Raw genomic sequence first — 15,609 nt, 5'->3', positions numbered from 1 at the left:
TTTGACTCGAGGTTAGCTGGTGTGGGGAACCCATTAGTTCGGCAACTCGGGAGGCACTCGTGCCGAACGAGGGCTGCCAGAGGTCGCCCAAGTGCAACCGAGGGCGACTGATGTTCAGCAGGCCAGCCGAGGCCGTCCCCAAAAGACGGCCAAGTCGGCACAACGAGTGGTTAGACTACTCGGCTACCCTGACTGAGGTTTTCCGTGCTTTCCTCAGTTGTAAGGCGAATGCCAGGGTATAACTTAATAGGGGAGTGAGTGGAGACAACGAGAGGTCTGGTGCGACGCCGAGTAAGGACGGGTCGGCTGCGTGAGCAAGCACCGGGTACGTGGACCGGGGCGGCCGAGGGGCCAGCGTGTGTCCAGTGGGGTGCTACGGGCCGACGACGAGTATGGACGGGTCGGCTGCGTGAGCAGGCACCGGGTACGTGGACCGGGGCGGCCGAGGGGCCAGCGTGTGTCCAGTGGGGTGCTACGGGCCGACGTGTAGGAGAAGAGTGCGAAGAGCGGAGCTCGGGGACCAGATAGACTCGATGGACAGAGCGTGTGTGTGTGCGCACAGAGACTCGAGTGTGTTGTTGTTGTAGAGAGATGACTGTATGTGCAGGCCACTGTAACTGATTTAATTTGACGTGAATAAATCAGGGTTGACAATCCAAGGTCGCAAACCCGACCCACGTTACAGTATTTTGGTGATTGTGCAGTATAATGTGCAGAATTGCAATTTCGCACATTGTCCATCTTCTGAATTATTAAATACTAAGACCACAGTGTCTGGAAGCTGAATTCTGCTCTAATCTTCCAGTATTGAAGAGGGAGGATATAATTTTTTTTTTTTAATCTGGAGCAGGTCTTAGGCAGGAGGGCCAAAAGATAGGATTTCTATCCCCTTTTGCTTTTGTGTCTGATGACAGAAGCAGAATCCAGTTTTTCAGAATAGTTTAGTTTATAATTTGGATGATGAAGTAAGTGAAATAGAATAATTTTATATATTTTAATGCACCATTATCAGGAAACTTCAGACTTTGTTTAGATTTTGTGTTTAATTCATAACTATATATAGCAGTGTAAATTCACAAGAAAAAGGTTCTTGTGGGATTATGTTAACTGAAAACGACAATACAATTTTAAGCATACAGGAGAATGTCATAATGTTTAAACACAATGTCATACAAAGAATAGGAACAATTCACAAAATCTGATACGAGTCACTTGATCACCATCCGCTTCACTATGTAACATTCACTTCCCACTGCAAAGAAACCAATTTCTCAATGTTACAAAGATCTGTTGGTTGTTGTTGTTGTGTAAGGAAATAATCATTTTGTAATCCGAGAATAATATGAAACCCATAAATATAATCGGTGGGTAAAATGCTTGACACACTATTACAACTCTAATTTTTGAGGGCTGATATCAGAGCAGTGACTACAAGAGTAAATTGTTAATTGACTTAAGTGTAATGTGTTCTAAATAAAGTCAGCATAGCTTTAGAATTACAATTAGACTTTATTTACGTTGAATATATCTCTGTTTCAAGATAAATTTTGAACACTGCATCAGTAGTCAAACGCCTTCAGATAGTATGTGCATGACAATTCTGTGTATTGCATAAAAGAAGCAAGTTTATGCCCAGGAAGGTGTGATGTCAACTGTTTAAATTGTATTTTTCTCCAGTTATCTGAATGTGTACTGTGGGGATTGAGCATACCACGGAACAAATTTCTGATGTGAGTCTGAAACCAGATCTCATATATTTCTGTTTATTTTTTAGTGAGCTTTACATTGAGGTGACTAATGTACTTATAAATACAAACAAATCACACTTTTTGTCATGCTTGGGGTTAGGAGCGGGTGAATGTGAACAGAGTTGTCTCAAATATGTTCTTTTACCTCAAGAGGTTGTGAATTCAAGCAACACATTCATCATATTAAAATGCAATTAATATGACATTTGTAGAAATAATTTAGACAACCCAACAGATTGAATTTTAAATTACACAACAGTTGCATCTATAACCAACTGTTTTCAAGAAAATTATGATCATAAAAAAGCTGTTTATGTACAGATAATTGTATGGTGATTCGTCTCAGAAAATATTAAGGTTCATGAAAATTAGGGTACTTATTAGACTAATTGTTACAAAAACTAAAATAGTGTCTGAAGTTTTAGAGAAACACCAAATACAGAGTTTCATTCAAATTTTGTGAAGTAGATCCTGCTTTTGGAGAACAAGCTTCAACAGATGGATGGATACAAACTCTGCATTTTGATACATTGTGCAAAGAATGCGTATAAAAGTGATCTGCAGCCTTTACAATTTTGACAAGATTATATGAATGTCATACTTAGTAACTGTGACAGTGTGGCAAGATAAACCACCACAATATGTCCTACCTTCACAAACTCTGAACCAAATCTTTATTTATAATGTTTGAGCAAAATGAAGCATAAGAAATATTTTCTTGCTAGAAGACGTCATGGTGTGGTTGAGAACAGTTGGAAACAAAACACATTTTGCCAACAATACCATTATTTTTCTTATCGCCGACTATTTTCTTGAATGTTATCTGGAAAGAGTGGACTGACAAATGGTAACCATTATTAACCATTGTGTCTTTATCTTGGTACAGATAAAGACCCACAAATTTATAATGTTAGCACTAAATGCACACAATCACATAAATGTTTGGTATTTCAAAAAACGTTTATAAACAATAATGATCTTTATAAAGGGACAGTCTACAAATACCTGAGACCACTATTGAGCAGAAAGCAACAAGAATCATAACTGTGTGCTCTTACAGGTTTTGGAAAAATTTTCATGACGAGGAAGAACTGCAGCATGGATAAAAACACGACATATGCAATGAAAATCATGGATATTCCCGTTGAAGGTGACCGAGAAACATACCAAACAGAGTGCTACGTCCATCAACTTCCCAATTTCCATTCTTGGTAGCACTCTTTTACGCCTTCAACACAAAGTCAAAGATGTGTCTCGCACTTAGTGAATACATGAAAAACAATTCCTGATTCCAGGATGGTTGAGAAGCAAATTGTACAATTTAACGACAGAAGTGTCAGTGCGTTGTAGTGCCTAGTAATGCTGTATAATTAACATAGTTGCAGAGCTACATCACCCTGATAACATAAAGAATAAGAACCAGGATCACACTTAAATTCCTAGCATTTCATGTTTTGAGAATATGCGTACTCTGTCACAAACAAAACCATCAAAAGTCTGTCAATTAGTGTCAAAACTATTACAGATAAGGACAAATTTGCTGTACGTAGGCCTATAATTCATCATTAGTATAGGCCTATCTTCTGCATAACAGTGTTTTTACTGCATCATCTTAAAATTGCTATTAAACCTCTATCTTCCGTGAAACCTAATTGATATTTTAATTTGTACACATCTGTATGTCCCTTACTCCACTTCCTGTAGTTAGTCTAATTTTGTGAATCCAATGAAGGTTTACAGATATATATGTACTGTCTATCTGAGCGAAGAACTAGCTTGACCTTCATACACAAGTGCCCACCTGCAGAGATGCGCATCCCTCCTAATTCACACAAGAGAAATCAACAGCTGACTCTCAATAGTTTTCCACCATTTCACCTCATTTTTCTAGTTTTGGCATTTCTTAATTTCTCTTTTTAATTTAATGGTCACTGCCAGCACCTGCAACAGAGGGAATGTTCTTCGTGTCGTTTAATATTTTTAGGACCACATTCAGGATGCCTTCAAGTTTGAGTTAGTTATTACTTTAGACAGACAGACAGACAGTATGTATGATACAGGAAATCCTCCTGCTGAGCAAGGTGTTCTGGTGTACTGAGTGTACATCAGTTAGAATGATTCCAGTCAACACCAGTTGCATGCTGTGGTGTTAACACACAGTCCTATCACTTATGTTTTGTGTAAGGAATCATGTTTACTCAGAATTTATAACTGTTTATAGTAGCCTATAGTGTACATAGCAGTAAAATAATTTTCAATAACAACTGAATCGTTTTAGAATGGGTAGCACAAGGAGTAACCTCCATGTGGACCTTAGGAAGAAGGGTCAACGTATTATTTATTTGCTTCTCAAATATCGAGTGCAGTGTCCTGCATGGGCTGTGAGTTTTGTCTCGCAAAGAGATGTACAACAGGACTGTCTACAGATTGTGCTCCAGCTCCCACTGACGAACAAATCTGCTGTTTCTTTGTAAAGAATCTTTCAGTTTCCAGTCTTCTGCAGAGGATCACATTCCAGTAGCCCTGCTTGACCCTTCTAGGTTGCTGCACCGTGTAGTTTATCTTCAGACCCACCACGATGGAAACCTCAACTCCTACATGTTCTTATGATTCCATAATCACGACCAGTATTTTCACACCGAACAGAACAATAATTTCTCTTACATTGCAGGTTGGAATCCATATCTGATGAAAACCGTTAGCTGAACTCTTTCTTATCAAATTTGTATTTTCATCCACATTTAAAACTGCAAGGTTAGAAATTTTGGGGTTCCTGATATCCATGTTTACTAATTTGTGTACATTTGAGTAGCAAGAGTCAGTGGGTCCTAATCCAGAACTTATTTAAACTTAAGAACTCTAGGATACATTAAATTAAATATGTAGGCTTTAAAATGCTGAAAAGACGTGAATCTAGCATAGACACTATAAACTGTATAAATAAAAAATTGGCATAGTTAATAAAACAAACATATTTAGTAACAAAGTACAATGCTTTTATACCTACTATTTATGAATAATTAACAAAGTTTTTTGTGTATTTCAGTATATTTATAAAGTGTTTGGTTACTGTATATAACTTACAATTTAATCATTAAATCACATAATTTTCTTGTTTGGTTTTGTGGCCTACCTGATTTAGAATTATCCACATCTACTATCCTTAGACACCCTCAACTTGGAATAAACGTCGCAGCATCCCAGATGATATTTGTCTTCTCGGTCTGTGTTCTTTCCTTGATCTGAAGGACTTGTAAAATTTCAGCCCTTGTGTATTTTTATCCTTACATTTATTACATTTCTTGATAGAGTGCAGTCCATAAGATACAATATTCTAAACTGCACAGTAGCAAGTATTCCCCGAATTGCTCTTAACCGTGCCATTTGTAGTGATAATATAATTAGTAGCAAGTAAAATGTTTCTTTCATGTGAAATTCATTTCATTTCATGAATGGTTGGTAGCTGCTCATGTGGACAATAAATTCCCTGCATCTACAGAATCTGACATTCATTGCCTTTTTTATAAAATTTCATCCCTGGGACCTATCTTATAATAGTTGAACCTGTATCACAAGTAATAATAGCAGGTCTACATGAAGTTGACTTTATAACGCCCATTGTACATGTTACACTGAACTAGCCTTCAAAGGATTTGCTTTAATTTCAAATAATAAAACCAATAAAATAAAATATAATGCTTTAAATACATATTTTTATATGTTGTGAGTCGAGTTTTAGTAACGAAGTATTCGCTATATCCGACAGATGTCGCCAGCGTGTAAGCACTCGATTGTGAGTTTTGATTGGTATAAAACATTGTGTGTGGATTTTGAACTGCCTGTTTGCCTTGGATCTAATTAAACATTTTATGTATGCTGTACACAATTAATAACAATAATTGACACCATCTGCAAAACTGAGTGGAGACAGTCCAAAAGAGAAAATTGTGTTGCATAACCTCAAACAAGTCTGTGTAATTCAAAGAAAGACACCCAAGTATTTCAGTAAATTTTGCAGTATATTCTTGTGTGTGTGTGTGTATTGTTCATCAGGACATGAGTTTATGAAATGATAAGTATGTGTACAACACTTATAATGAGAATTGTATGTATGGTGCATAGACATTGAAAGCAGTACAAACAGTACATAATGACAGACTAACTCCATGACAATGGTTTCCAGGCATATTGAAAATTTTACTTTTTTTAAGTTGTTATACTTTTTTGCATGAAGCCATGAGAATTGTAAATGCTGGCTGCAAATGCAGATCTACACGTCATCAACTTCAAATACCTCATAAACTGTTAAATTACTGCATCAGCAACATACTCATCATTAGATTACATGCATACATTTTTATTTAATTGCATGGATCTCTAAGTTAGTTGGATGGTAGTAGGATGTGTTATAAGTCTGAATAATACAAGTGCAATTTGTACAGTTATAAAGATATAACTTAGTATAATTGTTTACATAAAATACAAATAAATCCACCCATTACATTCTGTTGATACATTATACTACCCATTATAATATATTATGACCAGAAAGCTTTAAGGAATTATTTGTAATGTATTAAAAACTGTACATAGTTACGCAGCTGCAATACCAGGAACTCAAACTTACCATGTTTCAACCCATTAAACTCCAGAGAGGTTAGTACAGCTGTTTCTTTTCTGTCCACATCATTTACAACACCAAATAACAGGTGTCAGAAGTTAAACAGCACAGATATATATTACCTATGACTATAATGGTTTTGATGGTTGGTTGTTCAAGAAAAAGAAGAATGTTCTGTGAAAAATTTATGCAGCCTCATTGCCCACTGTCTAAGTTTGACTAGCTGGCAGTAGCATAGCTACTGGTAGGATCTCCCTAGCCAGATTGGTCAAGGGGGAGAGGTTAGACTAAGACAGGTACCTTGGTCCTCCAGGTTGGGGGTTAGTCGCAAGGCTAACAACCTTGCACCATAAAAAGTAAGATGTTTCAAAACCTCAATCAAAGCCTCTGACAGACGGACCTAGTATCCGAGCGGAGGATAGGACTGAATGGAACAGGAGGCCATGGACCGTGTACGGACCGAAGAGCCATAGAAGAAGAAGAAGCATAATTAATTCTGCCAGTGTTGTCACTCCATTTGTTGACTTAATATAGAATGACCCAAATGCAAGAATTGACTTCTCTTTCACAGATGTATTCTGATTTAGATAGGAAAGATGCCATTGAAATTTTCCTCGGATGTGGCATATTTTGTCAGCACATTATTAGAGAAGGATCCCATAAAATGGATAGGTAAAGGGGAGGTTTGTGTTCTGGAGATCAAGAGGCATCCATTCTTCTAGTTATAATACTACAAGGTATCAAAGTATTTTAGTTCTAAACTCAATCTTTTCCCTGTTTTGTACTAGGAAAATCAAGCATAGCGAGAGTACACATTTGGAGACTTCTGACATTCTTTCTCGGTGATTCCTTTTAAAAATTCAGTAGGTAAAAAGTGTGATTTATATCCCTAGCAGAACAGCTTTTGTCTAAGAAATGTCATAAAATTATCAGTAAGTACACAGTAGGATCACAATAACACGTTAAGGAAGACGTGCATAATGTATTGTCAGATCCTTTCAGTACATGCTTTGAGTTTGTGAGGAAGTTACTAAAATGTTTATGGCATAGTTAGATGTCCTCGTAGATGCTGTATTAAGTAACTTAAAGCATGGACCATGCAGAAGACTTCAGTTCAAAACGCTTCCACTTTCTCCACAATTGGAGAGTCTTAAACTGAGTTCTTCTCGCTTCATCCTGCCAGACTTTACAATAAGCATTCTGGTCCATACCATTAATGTTTATGCTTCATCCTACAGGGCATCAGATGGATAGAGATGTCATGAAGAGCTGCTAGCCACCTGTCGATGATGAAGTCATCGTTGACACCACTCAGAACTACTTGGGCGTGGAGCTTTTCAGACATTCAGAAGACAGGAATGTGACTAAACTTTCAAGGTCAGAACAATTACTGTCTTATGTTGCATAAGAACAGGGTTAATTTCTGGTTGTTCTGCTATTGTTAGAAAATGAGGTGGAAGCCCAGGACTGCATAGCTTTGAAAATGATATATTAATTTAGAATGCTGTGGTTGTCCTTGGCTAACATTTGTGTACTGTAGCCGATGTGGTGCATATGAAATATTCACGCTGCCATACTCATGAAAAAGGTTTATGGGAATAAATGGAAGGAGTTAACGAAATAATAGTCGTTTCAGATAGTGATGACAGTAATTTAGTCATTGTTAAGTCCCATATATTTACGTTGTGACTAAGAAATGAGCACACTTTTAGTCTGGGATTTTCTTAAAATAACCTGATCTCAAATAATGGAAATGTTAGATTTCCATTACAAAATGAAGTTTCTGAAAGTGAGCATAATTCAATTCAATTCAATTCAATTCAATTAATTTATTTACGTGTTTGCCAACAGCAAGAAGCCAATAACAGGCAAACAGTAATGAAGTTGCTTATTTATTGTGGCAGTGTTACAAACATACAGAGTACAATTTCAAGCACTTTATTTCTTTTACAGTTAAAAGGGTTGGCACAAATATAAGAATGTGTTCTTTGCGTCCAAGCAATGACAACAGTATGCATAATGCAGGTGTGGAATTTTGCTTTCTGAGTTACAGCACCCTTTCCTTTTCCAAAATTACCACTTGGCATCAAAATTTCACAGGAGGTTCTGAATTGACCTCTCTGACCTCCTATATGTTTGTGCAGACAGTAGAAGAAGCCAGAGATGTGGGAACTTTTAATTGATTTAAAGAAGAGGAAAGCAATTTCTAGATTATAATATGCTCCATAGAAGACTAAAAAGTTAAGACTTAGGATTCATATACCTACCCACTGTTTTAGCATGGTTCTTACAGGCGGTGTTATAAATGCCTTTAACTTGCATGTTCTGATATTTTGTGTATTTAGTAATTAGATCTTTGCATATAACCATAGGAACTGAATGGACTTAAGTAAACATTAGTTGATTAGACTGTTAATCTGTCATATTGCTTTATAGGTTGTATGAATGTTGATTTATCAGAGCTCTGACTTGTCATTTTGTCTTGCAGACTCTTCCACAAGCAGAAGTTGATGCCAGTCTCGTTTGGTCCTCTACTCTTTGCCATGCCACTCGATCACCCTGAACTGAAGATTGTGGTAAACGCATTTACCAGTGCAGCAAAGAGGCCTTGGCTAAGATTTACAGGGAATGTGATACTGGGTCGGGACTTGTAACTGCAGGAACTCAGAGTTGCATGTCATGCCCTGTATTGGTGGGTGGAGAATCACAGAGCCAGGAAAACATTCAACCAAAATATTTAGGTGCGGCTACTCAGTTGCTGATATCTAAAAAGTTATACGACTGGTGAACAAAAAGGCTTCATTTTGGGTGTCACTAGGAAAGCTGTTAGCTTTATTGACAGGGACAGATCATAATGGAGGAACCAATGCAGGACCTGTGAAACATTGTCAACTTGTACCAGACTACATGGGATAAGAACTCAGAAGACAGCCATCTTCTCATCTGTTCACATTTTTTAAAATCAAACTTTGGTAACCAAGTCACAGCAGTTCTATAATTGTAGGCGAGGAAATAAATATTATCAAATTTGAGGTTGTGATAGATGAAACTTTCTCAAAATTTTAATATATCTGGCCACATTCACCATTTATTATGTTGGCAGTTTATGTATAAGCCCAGTGTTTTAAAGTGATTCTGTGAAGGATGTAATTCAGAGTGATACATCTTGTACATAGCATGGAATGTTAAGAAAATCCAAACTGAGATTCGCCTTTGAATATTATCTTGTTAAATGTATCTTTTAAGTTAAATATCGGGGCACATATTTTGTGTCGTGTTGTTCAGTAAACTTCCAGAGAGTTCGTGCCTCACTTTTATATTGTATCACGTAAATTATAGGACACGACAGAAACACATTTCTTGTGAGTTTTGTGCTATAATTTTGTCTTGTCATGCTTGATCCTATGTGAATATTCCAGCAATATTAAAGGATAGTAATAAAATAATACTCACCTTTGGTTTCCAGGGCTGTAAATGTTGAAAGTTTTGTCACTCTTCCTCTGCTCCTATGAAAAACCTATAAGTTACAAATTTCATCACATGACCTGCTAGTCTCTCACTGGCTTGCAGCAGTTATTCCTCATAGTTTTTTTTTTTTTTTTGGGGGGGGGGGGAAGTCTGAAAGCACTTTACAAAACACAGTCCTTTGTTACACTTCCAATAGTACACAGTTGTAACTATGAAAATGTATGTTTGTAAAGGGATTTTTAAAAGGTGAGATCATGCTAGTACAGTCTCTGGCATCTCATCAAGTGAGGCAGATACCACTGATAGAAGAACTGCTGGGCTCCAAGTATTGAGGCTATTTCTTTCTGTATTTACCAAATTAAAATATGTCTCACATAGACTTTGTAGTGCTCATTGAGTAAACAGTTTTAGTTAGGTTTTGGTTTGGTTTATGTCATATTATATTTCTCCAGTACTGAAAACTTTCGTTGTTAAAGAAGGGACTTTCTCATTGTTTTGAAGCTAATCAGTCTATAAATTTTAGGCTTAACTGCAATATTTTCTTCCCTTGTATCTACAAATCATTTTAACAAATATATCTAGTATGAAAGTGTACGTGATTGATGGTGGCATTGTTGGCAGGCATGTGGTGCAGAAGAGAGCCACATGGAAATATGGGTGTAAATGGTAGGATAATATTAAAATGGTTCATTCATGAGGACAGGTGTTACCATTGGATTAACAACAGCAGTACATCAATTCTTAGCAAGTTCATTTTGACATTTTCCATTTCTCTCAAACACTAGCAGTCTCTACTGGGCGTTTCACAGCATGCAACATCGAAATTGCAGGCTCAGTCAGCTGTGGGATCACGGTTTCTTTTCTTAAGAGAATCTAGTTTTTCTTAAAAAACAAGTATTCAATATTCCACATATATATAAGCCACACTCTAATTTTGGATGTTTTTTTTATCAAAAACGTTTTGCTTGTACAGACGAAAATTCCGTATTTACTTGTATTCATTCATTGTGAAATGTCTGTTCCAGGGACATTCCAGTGGTTATGAAGTATATAGCCGACCCCACAATGCACTCGATGCCTGCAGAGACACCATCGCCAAACCAGAAGTGGCTAGCTTGTCAGAGTATGGACAACAAGATTGCCATATTCTAAGCTTTGAATCGCTTTAAGATGAATCGCAAGACCAACAGTGGACTAGTGATCGTTGGTTGCGCTTGCTCTCCTGACTTCTCGCCTCATATGAGGTATGTCTCATTCACTATAAATGAGAACTGCATATGATGGTGAGGTGTCATGGGCTGCTGGCTAAAAGTTTTGCCGTGAAAATAAGTTCACAGCAATAACGAGGATAAAAGCTCAGAGGAGTACTATTCAGGAGCTGACTTCAGTGAAATTCTTATTTTACGTTTCTCTAGGAGTGGGGTAGTGAATTTAAATGTTAAAAGGCAACAATATAACACTGATTAATAGGACTGGATGTCCAGAAATTGAACTGAAAATTGTGGAAAATATGAACAGAAGGAACGTTATGTGGGCACACTACTGTATTTGAAGCATGTTTAAAATAAGTTACATGTTTATCCATATTAGAGTTTGGTTCTTATGTGCTAAATCTGCTTAATTTGATTCTGCCGAAGACACAATTTTGACTCCTTCATACTTACATGATTATTTTAAATTGATAGTTATTTGCTTATTCATTTATAGTTATTACAAATTTTATAGGCATGACCTATAAAACACAATTGAAATAGAACCAGTTATGCTTAAGATTATGTAGTGTATGATGTAGAATAGTTTATTGTAACGTGTACTTTAATTTTTCGTTTTTAGAAAGTTGAAGCTTTTGTGGCCACCTCTTAAAAACATTCTACTAAAACAAATTTTTTTCGCTACCTTGTTATATTTTAAATTGTTTTCATATTCCAGATTATAATATACATCCTGCCTTTGTCAGACAGAATTAGTGCCTCTCAAGTGTGCCATTTGTGGCATATGGCATCAAAAGACCTCAAACTGCATAGCAATGAAGTAGTGGTATTGCAAGATGACCTCACTAGACCACTACAAGTCTTTGAAAATAGTCTTGGGAACATTTCTGAATTTTGTGTTCAAAGAAGTAGAACTAGGAGGAAAGTTAACCAAATTTTGGGATAGATACTGTCCACAAATGCAGTCTCTTTCCATAAATAGTTGTGATATATCAGAAAAGACCTTTGTAGATATTTAGTTAAAGTGCTCACATTTAGAAACTCTCAATGTGAGTGGGTGTTTCTGAACTTTTGAAGTCAGGAAGGGTTCTGGAGCATGCATCTGATGTTATTCTGCTTAGGAACACTCTTGTCAAACTTAGGGAGCTAAGTCATGCTTCAAATAAATATTTGTCAGATGCCCTTTTCAATAGATTTGCGGCAATTGCTTCCAATTTGGAAGATCTGTCATTGACAGAATGTCGGATCTCTTTCGATTTTGAGCTGTGTAAGAAATATTACCCTGGTGACATGTTAGAATCTGGCTACATAATGGCATCAGAAAGTGTTCTGACATTCATTAATATATTACAACACATTGTGTCACAAGCAGGGAAAATTAGGAAGTTGAAATTTGGTGGCACGCGCTTTGATGGTGCAGCATTGTCACAACTTGCAGAAGTACCAGAACTACATCTTGAAAAACTTCATCTTCAGTCTTGCCAACAGCTGAATAATGCAGGCATACTCAGACTCACGGAGTACCAACAAAGTCTCACTAATTTAGATTTAAATCATTGTTCATGCATTCATTGGTGATCCTGCTCTCATAGCTATCTGTCACAACCTAAAGAACCTTTTGATGCTCAATATAGAGGCCTGCTATGCCATAACAAACACAGGCATATCAGAACTGTGTAATCTCAAGAAATTAGTAAATTTAAACCTGTCAAAATGTAATCAGGTGAGGGCATTGAGAGGGGACTTTGCTCCTCTGTAAATCTGCATTTGCAACGATTTAATCTTGCTGAACTCTCCTTAGGTGAGAGAACTTTGTGTCTTATAGCAGAGAACCTTCCTAGGCTTATATATCTTGACCTTGGATGCTGTTTCAATGCAGTGACAGACATGTCTGTTCAGGCCATTTTCCAACACCAAGTGTGGCTTCAATCCCTCAAACTGACAATGTGTCAAAAAGTAGCAGATGCTGGAATCACAGGGATGGGGTTGAGAAGAAGAGGGTCAGAACAAGCAGAAGAGTGGAAATTGAAAAAAGTTGTAATGCAGATGTGTGTGAAGACCAGGACACAGAAGAAGCTGAAAATGGTGCTAGATTCTTGAGCCAAAAATCCAGGGTTTAAGACTGGTTGGACCCAATGTAGCATTTTGACACGCCTTCCTATTTCTCATTTCTGACCAACTCTGTGAAACTGAGTCCTTACTGTAAAGCTTATTGTCATCCTGATAGTAAATTCCCTGTTTCTCACAGAACTCGAACATTCATTATTGTTTTCACAAGAGCCCATCAATGGACTGCGTCCGGAACCAGATGTTTCCAGCCCATACTTCAACACCCTTAATCCAATCTCAATCAAGGTTTTGTAAATGTTGTAAAATCAAGAACTTTCATCATGAATCATTAAGCTGTAAGTTCTCTCTATTAGTCATTATCTTTGCCATCAACCTATCACTAGAAAAACATTTATATTCTGCTGCCAAATTTTCATTTTCACTAAATAAATGCGGTTACTAGTGTCGCAATAAAGAACAGAATTTCACTGGTGGAGGTGGCGGTACTAGATTCGTTGCTTTACACTAGATTTATTAAATTTCTTTAAAGCAGGTTCCGCCTGTGAAGTCCGTGCAGGAACTGCAGGCTTAATTTCAAATGTTCTGACTCTTCTAGAGACATGCCAGAACAGAAGCTTACATCCAGGAACTCCAGATTGCTACATCTCTGTCCAATTGCTGTAAGGTTTGGATCTGTCAGCTTGGAGCAGCCCTGCGGAGGAGATCGTACCCATTATTTAGCACTTGCAACAGATAATAATCACACTGCTATGTAGCAATTTTCCAGAGAAGTTTGAAGAAAATTGTAAACATATCATATGACAGTTGCTTGTGTACTGTCCACGATAAACACAATGCCATCACTGAGCAGTAATGAAATGCAAAATTGTAATATTTCACAGAATAACAATTAATTACACATTGTCTTATGATAAACTCCTTCATTTGGAATTCAATGTCACTGGGGATTTTCCATATCACTTAATGGTAATTATTTTTAAATACTTTATTTTTGGCATATAAATGTATATGGTTTTTATTTTGAAGATACTTTTATGGGGAGATTTGTAATGTATCACTGTGAAACTTTAATTTGATAACCCATTATGATCTATCACAGATTCTACTCTTAAAATGTTTTATTTATTTTATTTATTATGATTGAAAATACTTTGCTTAGTTTCAGATCTGAAGGATTTCTCTATAAAACATATTTTATTAAAATAATTTGATAATCTGAATTAATGATGAGGAACCACAGAAATACAATGCTGGGTTCTTGTTTATTAACTTTATCAGCATGTGTTATGTGCCAAGTTAACTTGCTTGATATAAAGTGACATATACCTGTAATCCAAGATGTTTCAGTCTTGACAAATGCTTCACAAGTTCAATAATGCCACTGTCCATGATTCTGTGCCAATATTTCATTGAAAGGGTTTCAATGCTTGGGGTCTTTGAGGCCAGATCTGAGATTCCTGCATCTGTTACCTGAAAGCAGAATGTAAAATGTACAAAGAAAAAATAGCATTGAAAATTTTGTAAATTATCATTTTTAACAATCCCCTTGTTCTTCTGTACAACTTTATCAAAAGTGAAGGACTTGGTGTTTGAGAAGAAAAGGTAAGATATTAAGAAACCCACTTAGAAGCAAGACATATTAAATTTCCTGATGAAACTAACCTGCTGGCAGAAACTCAGATTTAAATGTCGAAGTTCAAGAAAACTAAAGGCATATTTATGGCTAAAACGAAAAATTAAAGTACACGTCACAGTAAACTATTCTAGATCATGCACTACATAATCTTAAGCATAACAGTTTAGATGCCACTGCAGATGTTGACAATTCCAACCTCAATGGGAAGTTCAACAAATTCATTATTTTTAGTACTTCGATGTCTACTTTCACTTGAGATTTTTCTGACGAACTTCATGTCAGATTTCTGTGTGTGTGTAATGTCAGTAATAATACTTTTAACAAGAATACTTTTTCAAGACCTTCAACTTAAGCGTTTCCTGCTACCAGCTGATTTATCTAATTCCATATTACATATGTGGTTTAGTTTTATATCATGAGATGGCATGGCGGATGCTATGATGCAAACTTTCACCGCTAGATCTCTCGTACAGAGACACAGATGAAAGTCTTCGTGTTTTAACTCCCAGGTTGTGAATTCTCGACGACTACAACAAAACATCATAACTAATTAACTAACTAGATGGCTTACCGAACCCGAAGGTTCATCACCGAATTAACCAAAGCTCTCCGCCGGACCCTGTCCTGGGCCAACAAAATCCAGTTTCCTTCAACTCCTATCTCCCATAGATCCCGCCTGAGATTATCCTCCCATCTACGTCTAGGTCTCCCCAGCGGTCTCTTCCCTTCAGGTTTCCCAACCAGTACCCGGTGCACACCTCTTGTCCCATCCATGCGCGCTACATGTCCCGCCCATCTCACTCTTCTCGACTTAATCACCCTCACAATACTGGGGGAGCAGTACAGATTTTTAAG

At 37.0% G+C, this 15,609-nt stretch overlaps 1 protein-coding gene and 1 long non-coding RNA gene across 3 annotated transcripts; one reads left to right on the top strand and one right to left on the bottom strand.

Moving 5' to 3' along the window:
* The first annotated feature begins 5,578 nt into the window (after nucleotides 1–5,578).
* LOC110833811 (uncharacterized) lies at nucleotides 5,579–11,223 on the top strand. The gene is made up of 4 exons (XR_015535918.1): nucleotides 5,579–5,824; nucleotides 7,608–7,746; nucleotides 8,858–9,110; nucleotides 10,863–11,223. It is a non-coding gene; the product is annotated as an uncharacterized LOC110833811 (long non-coding RNA).
* A 140-nt stretch (nucleotides 11,224–11,363) lies between these two features.
* Nucleotides 11,364–15,169, bottom strand: LOC147873302 (uncharacterized). Of its 2 annotated transcripts, XM_087351771.1 has the most exons (4): nucleotides 14,951–15,168; nucleotides 14,781–14,841; nucleotides 14,445–14,588; nucleotides 11,364–13,809 (listed from the first exon to the last, which is right to left on the bottom strand). In XM_087351771.1, the coding sequence occupies exons 1-4, from the start codon at nucleotides 14,974–14,976 to the stop codon at nucleotides 13,642–13,644; spliced, it is 399 nt and encodes a 132-aa protein (XP_087207897.1). In that variant the 5' UTR covers nucleotides 14,977–15,168; the 3' UTR covers nucleotides 11,364–13,641. The 2 variants fall into 2 exon arrangements, with proteins under 2 accessions (XP_087207897.1, XP_087207898.1); XM_087351772.1 differs by lacking the exon at nucleotides 14,781–14,841 and having other exon boundaries at nucleotides 14,951–15,169.
* Between the last annotated feature and the right edge of the window lie 440 nt (nucleotides 15,170–15,609).

This window comes from Zootermopsis nevadensis, unplaced genomic scaffold (genome assembly GCF_977971745.1).
Source record: "Zootermopsis nevadensis isolate Lab colony 2312 unplaced genomic scaffold, Znev_1.0 Znev_ptg000020l, whole genome shotgun sequence".
NCBI classification, from domain to species: domain Eukaryota; kingdom Metazoa; phylum Arthropoda; class Insecta; order Blattodea; family Termopsidae; genus Zootermopsis; species Zootermopsis nevadensis.
This window is presented reverse-complemented; position numbering and strand designations above follow the sequence as displayed.